The 13,593-nt window shown below is 47.4% G+C and overlaps 1 protein-coding gene across 1 annotated transcript in view; it reads right to left on the bottom strand.

Moving 5' to 3' along the window:
• The window catches only part of SREBF2 (sterol regulatory element binding transcription factor 2), a 79,313-nt gene that overhangs the window by 15,487 nt on the left and 50,233 nt on the right, over positions 1-13,593 (bottom strand). The window contains exons 9-11 of the mRNA XM_003814637.5: positions 13,360-13,541; positions 10,485-10,761; positions 6,481-6,650 (exon numbers count right to left, since the gene is read on the bottom strand). Coding sequence (XP_003814685.3) covers positions 6,481-6,650; positions 10,485-10,761; positions 13,360-13,541 — 629 coding nt within the window. The remainder of the gene's footprint in view (positions 1-6,480; positions 6,651-10,484; positions 10,762-13,359; positions 13,542-13,593) is intronic.

Here is a 13,593-nt window from a genome sequence, read left to right as displayed (position 1 = left end):
CTGAGAGAAAACAACCTGTTCTATAGACACATACTCATAATCTCAAAGCAGCTTATGAGATGAGGTGGGGTGTTTCACTTACATTTCTAATCATGGGACCAGTGGCACCAATAGTCCGTCCTTCCTCTTTGCTAACCAGTGTTGATACTGGATATTGGAGAACAAATGCAGAGGACCCTCGTGACCCTCTGCCAACCTTCCACAAAGCACTCACTGAATCTGAGCTGATAACTGCAATGGTGGGAGAATAGCAGTTGAGGAGCTGAGCAGGGAGGGAGATTAGGGGGTGGTGGCGTGATTCCAGGGCTTCGGAGGTCCCAGAACATTTGAACGGTTGACTCCAACTCTCTTTCCAAGAACAGCCAATTCCACATGTCCAAACAGCAAGGGAGCCTGGTGGCTGCTCCAGGAGAAACTGAGGACCAACTGGTCCCTCACGAGGGCCCAAATGTTACAAGTAGAAGCAAAGCCTAGTCCAGGTCATACGGCAAGAGGAACCAGAAAGGCAAATGTGGAAATCACTAAGTTAAAATGTATTTTAAGCTTAATTCTTTTCTTTTCTTTTTTTTTAAAGACAGAGTCTTGCTCTGTCACCCAGGCTGGAGTGCAGTGGTGTGATCTCGGCTCACTGCAACCTCCGCCTCCTGGGTTCTAGCAATTCTCCTGCCTCAGCCTCCCAAGTAGCTGGGATTATAGGCACCCGCCACCGCACCCAGCTAATTTTTATATTTTTAGTAGAGACAGGGTTTCACCATCTTGGCCACGCTGGTGGCTTGGCCTGTAATCCCAGGCAAAAAAAAAAAAACATTTTTTTTAAGTTTTCCTAAATTTTATAGACACCAGAATCCTCCCCAACTGGGGCCTAGGAGCCTCCCCCTGTAACTCATCTGCTAATTGCCTGATGTGAAAGAGGCTGTGGCAAGAACCCCACAACTGTTTAGATCCTGAGAGCCACTCAGTATCCCTGGGCCAGTCCCAACCCCAGGTTGTGTCCCCCAACATCGGTCTAACCCCATGGCTCTCAAATTGTGTACCAAGGCAGTCTGAGGTGCCACAGCAAGTGATCACGGGAGCCATTGGCTATTTTAAACTTTCGAGGAAAACAGTGATGCTCAACATCAGCTGGGCACTGTAAGTGACTAGATGGGGAGAGCCTGCAGCCTCAGCATTGAGATCACACTAGCTTCCTTTGGAGATGTGATATCTGTCATAGTACTGTGTGAAAATCAATGTGGAAAAGAGAGACAGTGATGGTTGCTAGTCTGATTCCAAAGCTTGAGGTGTGCAGTGCTTGACAGGTTCATGTATTGGTAAGAAACAGTGACACCATGCTTGTGAAGAGCCATTCCACTCCAGCTTGGGCAACAGAGTGAGGCTGTATCTCAAATAAATAAATAAATAAATAAATAAAAGAATATTTTGGATTCTTAATAACCATGATTTCTAAGAAATTATTAAGAATCCAAAATATTTTCTCTCTTTCTTTCTTTTGAGACAGAGTCTTGCTCTGTCACCCAGAGTGCAGTGGCACAATCTCGGCTCACTGCAACGTCTGACTCCTGGGTTCAAGTGATTCTGTCTCAGCCTTCCGAGTAGCTGGGATTACAGGTGCGTGCTACCATCCCTGGCTAATTTTTGTATTTTTAGTAGACACGGAGTTTCATCATGTTGGCCAGGCTGGTCTCAAACTCCTGACCTTAGGTGATCCACCCGCCTCAGCCTCCTGAAGTGCTGGGATTACAGGTATGAGCCACCGTGCCCAACCTCTTTTTTTTTTTTTTTTTAATAGAGACATGGTCTCACTATGTTGTCCAGGCTGGAGTGGAGTGGCTCTATTCCCAGGTGTGACCATAGCTAACTGCAGCCTCAAACTCGTGGTTTCAAGAGATTCTCCTACCTCAGTCTCCTGAGGAGCTGGGACCACAGGTGTGTGCTACCACTCCTAGCAAAAAATATTATTTCTTCTTTCAACTTGACATATGATTTTTTTCAAATGACCACTAAGCTGTTAAGACAATTTAAATACCTATTAGGATGTTCAAACTTAACTACTTAACAGAGGCCAGGCGCGGTGGTGCATGCCTATAATCCCAGCACTTTGAGAGGCTGAGGTGGGCAGATCGCTTAAGCCCAGGAGTTCGAGACCAGCCTGAGCAACATAGCAAAACCCTGACTCTACAAAAAATACAAAAATAAGCTCGGTGTGGTGGTGTATACCTGCAGTCCCAGCTACTCGGGAGGGTGAGGTGGGATGATCACTTGAGCCCAGAGAGGATGAGGCTAGAGTGTGCCGTGACTGCACCACTGCACTCCAGCCTGGGCAACAGAGCAAGACACTGTTTCAAAAAACGAAAACCAGAACCGTTAGGTATTTCTTTTGGCTAAGGGACGCCATGAAAAATTTACTGAGACATAGTGAGTAGAGAAAGTTTGGGAATCTTGAGTCATGAGTTGAGCAAGTTTGGGAACCTCTAGTCTAAACCATTTTCACAGAGGCCAGCCCTCCACTTGCCCCCAACACCTGGCTCATTTGTAGCTAAATATATCTCACCAAATTCAAAGCTTCTTCCTTTATAAGAAAGTACTGTCTGAGTCTCTTTATCCTCTCTCAAGAGAAGTAAACAGAGAAGAGCAGTTACTTTAAAGATGACAGTTCTCCTTTTTCCATCTTACTGAATATGCAAATTTGGTAATACTATTAAGTTTCAAATATTTATATCCTTTGACACAGCATCACCATCTCTACAGATTTGGTCTGAGGAAACTCTTATGGAGGTGCATGCAGACAATGGACAAAAATGTTCCCTAAAGCACTGTTTATAACGGCAAATACTGGAAACAACCCAAATGTCCATCAGCAGCATCAAGTACCTCTGTAGAATGAAGAGGCTACAAAGAAACACCCAAGATTCATCGTTAGTCACTAAATCTGGAAGACCAACACTTCCATACATCAAGACGTAAGAGAAAACTCAGCCGTTAGGATTGGGTGGTGGTGGTGCAGTGGAAGAGACTAGCAGATCTGGAGGCAGACCCACGGTACACGGATCCTTGATTTATGAAAAAAAGGTGCCACTTGGTGCAGCAGGGGAAGGATAGTTTTTAAAATAACAGGTTCTGCATCAGGTAGATATCCTTATGGAGAAAAACAGATCTTGCACTCCTACCTCCAACTCTTATAAAAATTAACTCCAGGTGGATTAGGTACATATGTGTAAAGAGTAAAAAATAAAGCATCTAGCAGACAACATAGGAGAATATCTTCATGACTTTGAGGTAGGACAAAGATTTATTGAACAGGGCTTAAAATGTCTAACTGTAAAGGAAAAGACTAATAATCTGGATTTCACTGAAATTAAGAGCTTGTGCTCTCACTAGACACCATTAAGACAGAACAGGCAAGCCCCAGAGTGGGAGAAGGTATCTGAAAAGCATATATCCAATAAAGGGGTAATCTCCAGAATAAAGAATTCCTCTAATCAATGAGATGACAGATAGTCCAAATGAAAAAGAGGTAAGACTTGAATTGAATGTAACGAAACAGACTATCCAAATTGCCAATAAATGTAAGAAGAGGTGCTCAATCTCATTCATCACCTGGGAAGTACAAATGAAAACTACAATGAGATACACTAGAAGGGCTTAAAAAAATGGACATTATATGTGTTCGGTAAGGATGTAGAACTGGAAGTCTTGTTCACTGCTGATGGAGTGGAGAATGGCCAACAATTTGGAAATACGCACAACCTCTGACCCAGCAATGCCATTCCTAAAAATGCAGTCACGTTTCCTGAAAGATGTGTGTACAAGGAGGTTCACAGCAGCACCCTTCATAACAACCAAAGCCAGAAAGCAACTAAAAAGTTCATCTGCAATAATCTAGTCATACAATGGAACACTATAAATATGAGAACGAACAATCTATAATTCTACATAACAACATAAATGATTCTTACACATGATATTGAGCAAAATAAGTCAGACACAAAACAGTGTATACTGCAAGACTCTCCTTATATTAATACAGTTTAAACAGAGGCAAAGCATCTGAGGTGACTAGGATGGTGGTTACCCTTGGAAGGCTGGAAGGCTTGGGGGAAGGGGCAGGTTAGTGATTGCAAAGGGCCCAAGAGAAGTTTCTGGGGTCTTGGTTCTGTACTTTGATCTGTCTGCTGGCTATAAGGGTGTGTTTACTCTGTGGAGTCACTGAACTGTGTATTTATGATTTGTATAGTTTTTGACATGCATATTGTAATCTTTTTTTTTTTTTTTTTCTTGAGACGGAGTCTCACTCACTCTGTCACCCAGGCTGGAGTGCAGTGGTGCAATCTTGGCTCATTACAACCTCCACTTCCCAGGTTCAGGCGATTCTCCTGCCTCAGCCTCCCAAGTAGCTGGGATTACAGGTGTGCACCACCACGTCCGGCTAATTTTTGTTTGTATGTACGTATGTATTTATTTTGAGATGGAGTCTTGCTCTGTTGCCCAGGCTGGAGTGCAATGGCGCGATCTCCGCTCAATGCACCCTCCACCTCCTGGGTTCAAGTGATTCTCCTGTCTCAGCCTCCCAAGTAGCTGAGATTATAGGCACATGCCACCACGCCTGGCTAATTTTTTTATTTTTAGTAGAGACAGGGTTTCATCATATTGGTCAGGCTGGTCTTGAACTCCTGACCTCAGGTGATCTGCTCGCCTTGGCCTCCCAAAGTGCTGGGATTACAGGGGTAAGCCACCGTGCCCGGCCCTCCCAGCCAGACTTCTGAGCATGTACTTTGATAAGTTTACTGAAATGACGAACAATAGACAGATTAAACTCCAGTGACAGAATTCAGAAAAGTGGTTACCTTGGTTGGGGCAGGAAGAGCAGGGAGGGCCTCAAGAAGGCTTCTGGGGGTGCTGGGAATGTTCTACTTCTTGATGTGGGTGGGTGTTGCGTGGGTAACTTCACTTCAAGCCGTAAGTTAAAATGTGGGCATTTTTCTGCATGTATGTTGTATTTTGATAAAATGAATGTCTTCAAAACATTTTTGGGGGGCATGGAAGTTACAAATGTAATGACATCAGCCCAGAGCACTTCAATAAACCGAAAAGGAGAGAGATCTCATCAATGCCTCCTGCTGTCATCCTAGATTCACCTTTCCCAGAAAGCCCACCCTGACTTCCCCCAAGACCAGCTCAGGAGCTCACCCTAGCTCACACTGTCCTGAAGACCTGGTCCCAAGAAGATCTGTCGAGGGAAGGTTGAAATGAATAGGAAAAATGATGTGTCTTCAGTGTCTGTGGACTCCCAGGTCGTCTAGCCCACAAGTGAGGATGGGGTTCTTTCCCCACCTGGAGCCCAGTCCTCCTCATGAGAAGATCAATGTCAAGCTCAAGAAGGGCTGCTGTCTAGATTCCTTGCCAACTATGCTCCCTGAGGACAAGGCAAATGTCCTGCTTAGAGACGGTGCTCAGTCATATTTGCTGAATGAGTGAATCAAGGGATGAATCTCTTATCTGTAGTCACCAGAAACAGAGGTAAGACATAAAAAGTATCACTTCTCAGCCTTCTGGCTAAGATCAAGTGTAGACATAAAGAGTACACTGGGCTTCCCTGCGCCCTTTGTCCCCTAGACTATCGTGATGTACCTCAGGAAACGTATCAGTGTCACTACAGGGCACGTTCTGATTCATTCTCAGCTCATCTCTGCTGTTACTGAGATACGGAAACAAATAGAGATGTGGTAATGCTTGAACATACCTGATGTATTCAGCAGTCTACCCATAGTGGGACACAAAGTAAAACATACCTGTTTCTGCTAGAGTAAGAGAAAGCCTGAGGTCAGCATGTTGTGAGCTAGCTGATAACAAGGACCGAGAATTACCCATTTGAGAGTTCCCAAGGCTGGCTCCTAGCTAGGCATATGGGAGGTGCTTGATAGCCACAATCCCTGCCCTCGTCTGACCTGAGCTCCTTGTAGACAGGCACAGGTTTTCTTTTACTTTTATTCATTTTATTTTTCTTTTCTTTAACTCTGTAGCTTGGCAAAGGCACTGGCTTTTATTTCTGGATTCACAGTGCTGTGATCAACACAAGATGCCCAATAAATACCTTCTGAGTAAATAAAAGAACCATGAGACATAACCAGGGGATTCTAAGAATTTTTATGACCACTTGAAGAACAGAAAAGTTGCATATTAACCCCCAAGTACAGTAGCTCTTCTATTGCTGAACCAATCTTCATATTACCTCATATTACCTCAGGGGACCAAAATGTCCTGCCTACAAGGCTTATGGTATTAAGGCCACAAGGGGAGGAATTTTGGTCTGTTTTATCGGTTGCTGGGAGTCCTGGTGAAATGAGCGACTGAATGAATGCCTACCCCTCCAGGTGGGCAGCACCTGATGGGGAAGGGAGTTCATAACTGCTTCTGCATCTTAACTCCTGGCTAGGTAAGTGCTCAGGGGAGGTTTACAGAAGGGAACCGAAGGGTACTCACGGCCAGGAAGCCCAGCTTGCCTCCACACCGGGTCTTGAGCCCCATGGCAGCAGTCAGATGGATCTCAACCAGTGTGCTCGGTGGGATCTTCTCCTCTGCACATTCAGCCAGGTTCACAGCACACAACGCCATGTGTACATCGGAACAGGCGGATCCTGCAGGAAGCTTCCCTAGGGTGGGTAGAAACAGACACTATCGTTGATGGAGCCCCCAAACCAAACTTTTTCCTGCTCTCTCCAGCACAATCAAAGTAAGAGACGAACCAGGGGAGAAGCGAGGTGAACTTTGTGATCAGACAGGCCTGATCACAGGATGGGATGCCAGGCTCTGTGATATACTGGCTGTGTGTTCCTGTCTACCTCACAGGGTAGCTGGGAACATGGCACCCATTTCTGTCGCACCCAGAGCTGTCACAATTGCAGGTTGTTGTATAGGACTCAGAGGCGCACAGTGCAACACTTCCCAAAAGAGTGTCAGCAGCACAGCTACACTGTGTGTTTCCAAACATTCAACAGAGGTAATGACATTTTTTTTAGATGAACTGATTTGAATTTATTTTCATTAAAAAACCTTCACAATGTGGCTGGGTGCCAGTGGCTCCCACCTGTAATCCCAGTACTTTGGGAGACCAAGGCCGGCGGATCACTTAAGACCAGGAGTTCGAGACCAGCCTGGCAAACACAGTGAAACCCCATCTCTACTAACAATAGAAAAAATTAGCTGGACGTGGTGGCACACGCCTGTAATTGCAGCTACTTGGAAGGCTGAGGCAGAAGAATTGCTTGAGCCTGCGATGCGGAGGTTGCAGTGAGCTGAGATCGCACCACTGCACTCCAGCCTGGGCAACAGAGCGAGACTCTGTCCCCCAAAAAAGCCAAAAAAAAACCCACCTTCACAATACACAAACACATACCCGTTTGAGGGGGAAGTGACGTAAACTGAGCAAGGACAGCTGAACACATGTTGGGTTAGTGAGTGGGAGGCCAGGAAGGCTTACCACACCCTCCCCTATGAGAGGTGCACAGTGGCCCATCTGGGGCTGATCCCCTAATCAGGGAACAAAGTATCCTTGCACAGGCACAAGGGCCCATCACAGCTCTCGTGAGGCTTTCATACTGTTGCTGGCTTTGGTCCTCGCTACAAGGGCAAGCAGTCTCCTTGCCTCAGGGGAGGAAGTGCCCATGTCAAGGTGCAGACAGTGGCAAAGCCAGGCTTCCCGTGCTCATCCAGCCCTGTGTTCCCCCTCCTGGGCTGCCTTGCCTCCCTGTCTTTTTATCAGCGTAGGGAGATCTCAGCCTCCACACTCCATTCTGTACTGGCCTCAGGTGTTCCTCCTGCAGGAGACACAGGAAGGGAGGTGAGAGGGCAGTGTGGCAACCATACTGTAGTTACCTCTGTCCCCTCAGTGCCTCACACAGGGAATGCCAGTGAGTATGGAAGGAATGAGTGATGTAAAGCTTCTCAGCTGGAATTCTCCAGAACTTGGCAGCAAGGAGGACACAGCCTGATCAAAGACCTGAGTATGGGCTTATTCTGTCCCAAGGGCACACTGAGGAACAGACAAGATAACAGTGGGGCAAATTTGCAGATAGGGACCTTCTGCTAAAATTCTACCATGAGCCCACATATTAAAGCTGCACAATGGCCCCACTGTCTCACCTCCTGGTCACTCCTACATCACTTGCCTGGCTCTGTTCCACTTTTGGCTGAAGCTCCTTACTGCCATCAAGGTATCTAACACCTTCCAGTTACCACATCCTACTGTTATTCCTGGCCCTCATCTTACTGGGTGTCCCAGCAACAATCTCCCCTCCTCCACTCTCTGACCTTGCTCCTCCAACACTTAGCATCTCAGTGTCTCCTCAGACCTCTCCAACTGCTCCTCTCAGGCAGCCTCTGCCCCTGACTCCCCATCCTCTATCCGTTCATCTCTGCATGCATGTGCAGTGGCACAATCACAGCTCGCTGCAGCCTCGATCTACCTCCCAGGCTCAAGTGATCCTCCCACCTTGGCCTCTCAAGTAGCTGGAACCACAGGCACACACCACAAAAACCAGCTAATTTTTTGAATTTTTTTTGGAGAGATGGAGTCTCCCTGTGTTTCCCAGGCTGATGGGAAACTCCTGGGCTCAAGCGACCTTCCTTCCTTGACCTCCCAAAGTTCTGAGATTACAGATGTGAACTGCTGTGCCAGCCTTTATCCTTTCTTTTTGAGATGGAGTTTTGCTCTTGTTGCCCAGGCTGGAATGCAGTGGTGCCATCTTGGCTCACTGCAACCTCCACCTCCTGGGTTCAAGTGATTCTCCTGCCTTAGCCTCTCGAGTAACTGGGATTATAGGCACGTGCCACCACACCCGGCTAATTTTTGTATTTTTAGTAGAGACAGGGTTTTGCCATGTTGGCCAGGCAGGTCTCGAACTCCTGACCTCAGGTGATCCACCTGCCTTGGCCTCCCAAAGTGCTGGGATTACAGGTGTGAGCCACCGCGATGGCTTATCTGTTCTTTAGATGAGGGTCTCCTTTTCACCATATCCACTCTCATAGGCTCCCTTGCTTTTCACTCTCACCTGTAGTCTTCTTTGGGCTGTAGATCCTGCATGTCCAGCTCACCTCCACATCTCACAGGCAAGTGTCCAAAAGGGAACTCACCACCCTTTTCCTGGAAAGTTGCTCTTCCTTCTATTTTCTTTACCTTTGTTGGTGGCACCATCGCTCACCCAAACTCCCAAGGAAGAACCAGGGAACCGTCTTAGCCGACTACTGTCCCCATCCATCAGTCCAATGAGTCCCCAGTCCAGTCAATTCCACCTTCTAATTTCCTCTCATCTGTCCTTTCAGCAACTCTCATCTTTAATCTGCATCAGCTTCTATTTGGCCTCTCTAGCTCTAGCCTTGATCCTCTGGGATCCACTCCTTATCTGCCATCAGAGTGAATCTTCTAAACTTTTTTTTTTTGGAGTGCTATGGTGCAATCTTGGCTCACTGGAGCCTTGATCTCCCAGGCTCCAGTGATTCTCCCACATCAGCCTCCTGGGTAGCTGGGATTACAGGTGTGCATCACCAAGCCTGGCTAATTTTTGTATTTTTTGTAGAAATGGGGTTTTGCCACGTTGTCCAGGCTGGTCTCGAACTCCTGAGTGCAAGTGATCCTCCTGCCTCAGTCTCCCAAAGTGCTGGGACTACAGGTGTGAGCCAGCTACCATGCCCAGCCTGACTCTTCTAAACTTGAGAAGCACAAACCTGATCATATCACTATTTTCCTAATGCTCTTCACTGAATCCTACTGATACACTACAAGATCCTCAGCCTGGCATCCAAATCCTTCACGGTCTGAGTACTGCCTTTGTGCCCTGGCTCCCTCTAGGACCACTGAAGGCTTATTCTCAAGAGCCACCCCAGGTGGGGCTCCTCCTTGGGAACATCCCTCTGCCCAGAGGCTCATCTCCTGCAGAGCTGGTGACCTCTATGCATCCTTCCATGCAAAGCCAAGACTCTACTTCCCCAGAAAGCCTTTCTTGAAACCCTCCAAACGGGTACCCACTCCCTCCCAACGAAAACATGTTCCTTCTGCTAAGTCTAACATACTCACGCTGAACTGTCATTCATTTGCTGACCTCTCTGCCTATTATAGCAGGAGCTTACTGAATGAAACAGATGATCATATTTCATTGACTCTAAGATGTCAGCAATTTTAAGTCTCACCATTAATTTAAGTATCACTAAAGAAAAACACTGCCAACTTATCTACAATGTGCCACTGTTTATAGGACACATCCTGAGTATAGTGATGTTATTGTGAAAACATGTGCATCTGAGAACTGATGAGCTAAAGCAAAGAGCCAACCTTACAGCTGTGAAAACAGGTAGAAACTTGGTCTAGCCACTCTAAAAGAGTAGCGTTAAAGGGACTTCAGCTAGGGTGCAGAACTGGCAAATCAAGCTAAGGAGGAGAGGTAGCATGAGATGCCTTGCAGCAAGCCAGGCAGCAGCAGCCGCCCCCTCACCTGTGATGTGCAGCTGGTGCAGCCGGTGATAGGCCAGAGCCGCATCCCGGGCACTGGTCTTAGCTTCGTCTTCAAAGCCTGCCTCAGTGGCTGGCGTGGCCCGCCGGCACTGGAAGACTTTCTTGAGCAGCCAGCGCACCAGGCGTAGCTTCTGCAGGCTGTAGCGGATCACGTTCCAGGAGAGGCTGCAGGCCAGGTCCAGGCGGGAGGTGGGCAGTGCCCGGCCCAAAACTGCCAGGCAGGTTTGCAGGTTGGCGGCAGCAGCTGCAAAATCTCCCTACAAAGTATCAAAAGGTGTTAATGGTCACTGGCCTTGCTCCGGCTTTTTGTTTTGATATAGACTTCTACTCCCCCTGCCCCCAATTATCAGAGGAATTAGTGCACACTCATAAAAACGAGGGAAACTTCAGAAAGCTACAAGAAAGTAAAACAAAACCACCTATAATCTCATCCCCCAGGAAGAATCCCTGCTGACATTCTGAGGTATTTCCTTACAGACTTTTTACTCGATTGAGATTGTACTGCGTGCGTTTGTTCTATGAGCAAATGCTGGTCAGAGTTCCCTCAGAGTAGCACTTTTTTTTATTTTTTTTTTTTTTATTTTTAGTAGAGACAGGGTTTCACCATGTTGGTCAGGCTGGTCTCGAACTCCTGACCTCAAGTGATCTACCTGCCTCGGCTTTCCAAAGTGTTGGGATTACAGGCGTGAGCCACCATGCCCGGCCAGCAGTAGCTTTTAGACATAAGGTGGTGACACAGATTTAGATGAACTGCATGATCCTTTAGGCTTTCAGGGTCTCAAAGTGCGGCCCCCAGAGGCCAGTAGCATCAGCTCTTAGGAGCTTGTTAGAAATGCAAGCACTTGGACCTTACCCCAGGGATACTGAATCAGAATCTCTGGTATTGCAGCCCTCTAGGTGATTCTCATGCCATGTCTGCTAAAGCGTTTCTTTTCATTTTTAGAGATGGGGGTTTTGCTATGTTGCCCAGGCTGGTCTTGAACTCCTGGGCTCAAACAATCCCCCCACCTCAGTGTGAGCCACAGCACCCGGCTTCATGCCTGCTGAAGTTTGAGAACCATGGTTTTAGGCAAACTCACAGCTAAACTACCCTACTCTAGGATTCAGATGAACTAATCTTTGTCAACCTGAGAGGGTCTAATGGAGAGTCTACAGCACTGTACTGGAGACCGCTCGCTTTCTCTCTCTCACTGCTGGAGACTAGAGGACAGGCTATATAGTCTTGGGAAATGAAAGTAAATTCTCCTATTTTCCTCTATTGGGCAGCTGGTACACTATCTGTGCTTTGTTTCCCACATCATTACAGGACTGGACAAGGGAAAAGAAAAGATGTCCTCACAGCAACAGTCTCTAAGGTGCCTCTATCTTTCCAGCCAGAAGGACCTGCATTTGCAGATTCCAAAGGAGGCAGGTGTTCCCTGGCTCCTCCCCTGCCTTTCCCTCAAAGATGGGCTATTCCCAAGTCCCAGTCCTTGGCTCTTACCCCTCCTGACTCCCCAGTCCAATTCTCCCTAAGAACCCTCTGCTGACAGACATGCTTCCCAAACACTCTGGCCCCGCCCCCGCTCAGTCCCCATGGCCTGCCTCTCAATCACTGCTCACTCTACAGGGGCCTCTTCCAGCTTTTCCAGGCAACATGGCCTAGATGGAGTCCACTCCATCTTGGAGCCTCTCTTATCCTTGAGTCAACGTCACTAATCACTTCCCTTCCAAATATTACATTTCAAATGCTTATTCAGTTCAAACCTTTCCTTTTAATTCCAGGTCCTTGCCATCATCTCTTACTCAGTCTATTTCATAGAGCCCCCTGACTCAGCCAGGCGTGGTGGCTCATGCCTGTAATCCTAACACTTGGGGACGTCAAGGTGAGAGGATCACTTGAGCCTAGGAGTTCAGGACCAGCCAGGCAATACAGTGAGACCTTGTCTTTACTTAAAAAAGAGCACCCTAACTTGTTGCCATGTTCCATGCATTTCACATCTCCCTCCTACCTATCCTTCACAGCCACCAGAATGATGCTTGTAAAACACACACCTGAACCTGCCTCTAGGATATACATCTTGGGATGTTATACTCAAGGAACAGGCCTCTCAAAATCACATCTATATTCTGAGACCCATAGCCCCAGCAAGGCTGACAGATCCAGGATGGCCAATCAGATTCTCACTAATGGCCCTGCAGCTTGCAGAGGTGGGGAGGGCAGGCCCATGGCTCACTGCTGCTGAGGAGTGTTCTGGTTCTCGTTCCTCTTGAAATGTGGATGTTTAACTCTTCCTCAATGCTGTGAGTTGCCCCAGATTTTTTTCCGTAAACTCCCTGTTGATGTCAAATGAAAACTTTCAGCTAGTTTTCCTGCTCAAAAACCTTTCCTGGTTCTATAGAGAATTGGGAATAAAGCCCCAAATCAGTTCCTAGTGAAAGCCCTCTCCAATTTGGGCCTAGACACACTACCAGCCTTTGCCTTCAACTCTCTCTGACATAACCTACACTCAACACACCCTGGAACCTGCCAGTCTCCAAACAGCCTGTCCATTCATGTGTTCGGGTTGGAAGGTCCTTCTGCCACCTCTGCCCTTCCTTCCTACTCTTGGCAGCCCCGCTCAAGCCCTAGAACCCCTCCCTCAGAACTCAACTTCATTATTCCTGTCATACCGGAGACATAGATCATCTCATGTCCCTGGAATTAATTATCTATGCAGAGGCGCCCACTCCACTGCCCTGTGACTATTCAGCAGCAGGGTCCCTTTTTCCTCTCACTTACCACAAGCATCTATCATAGGACTTTCTTTGACACGAGTTGCTGAATTATTTGTCAAGTCTAGGGGAGGATGGGGAAGGGCGGACACAGAACTCACTCTGGCGAGATCCAGATCTGCCTGTTTCCGGTGCCTCCAGAAGGTGACCGAGGAGCGCGAGTGTGGCCGGATCACTGGCTCCCCATGAACCAGCAGCTTCACAAAGACGCTCAGGACAATCACACCATTTACCAGCCATAAGAGAAGAGTAGGCATCATCCAGTCAAACCAGCCCCCAGAACCTAAGAAGGAACGTCTCAGCAGAGTCTGCCAGGAAAGGCCTTGCGGAGCAGC

This window comes from Pan paniscus, chromosome 23 (assembly GCF_029289425.2).
Source record: "Pan paniscus chromosome 23, NHGRI_mPanPan1-v2.0_pri, whole genome shotgun sequence".
Taxonomy (NCBI): Eukaryota; Metazoa; Chordata; class Mammalia; order Primates; family Hominidae; genus Pan; species Pan paniscus.
The sequence above is the reverse complement of the archived record's forward strand: the minus strand, read 5'-3'. Positions and strand labels throughout refer to the sequence as shown.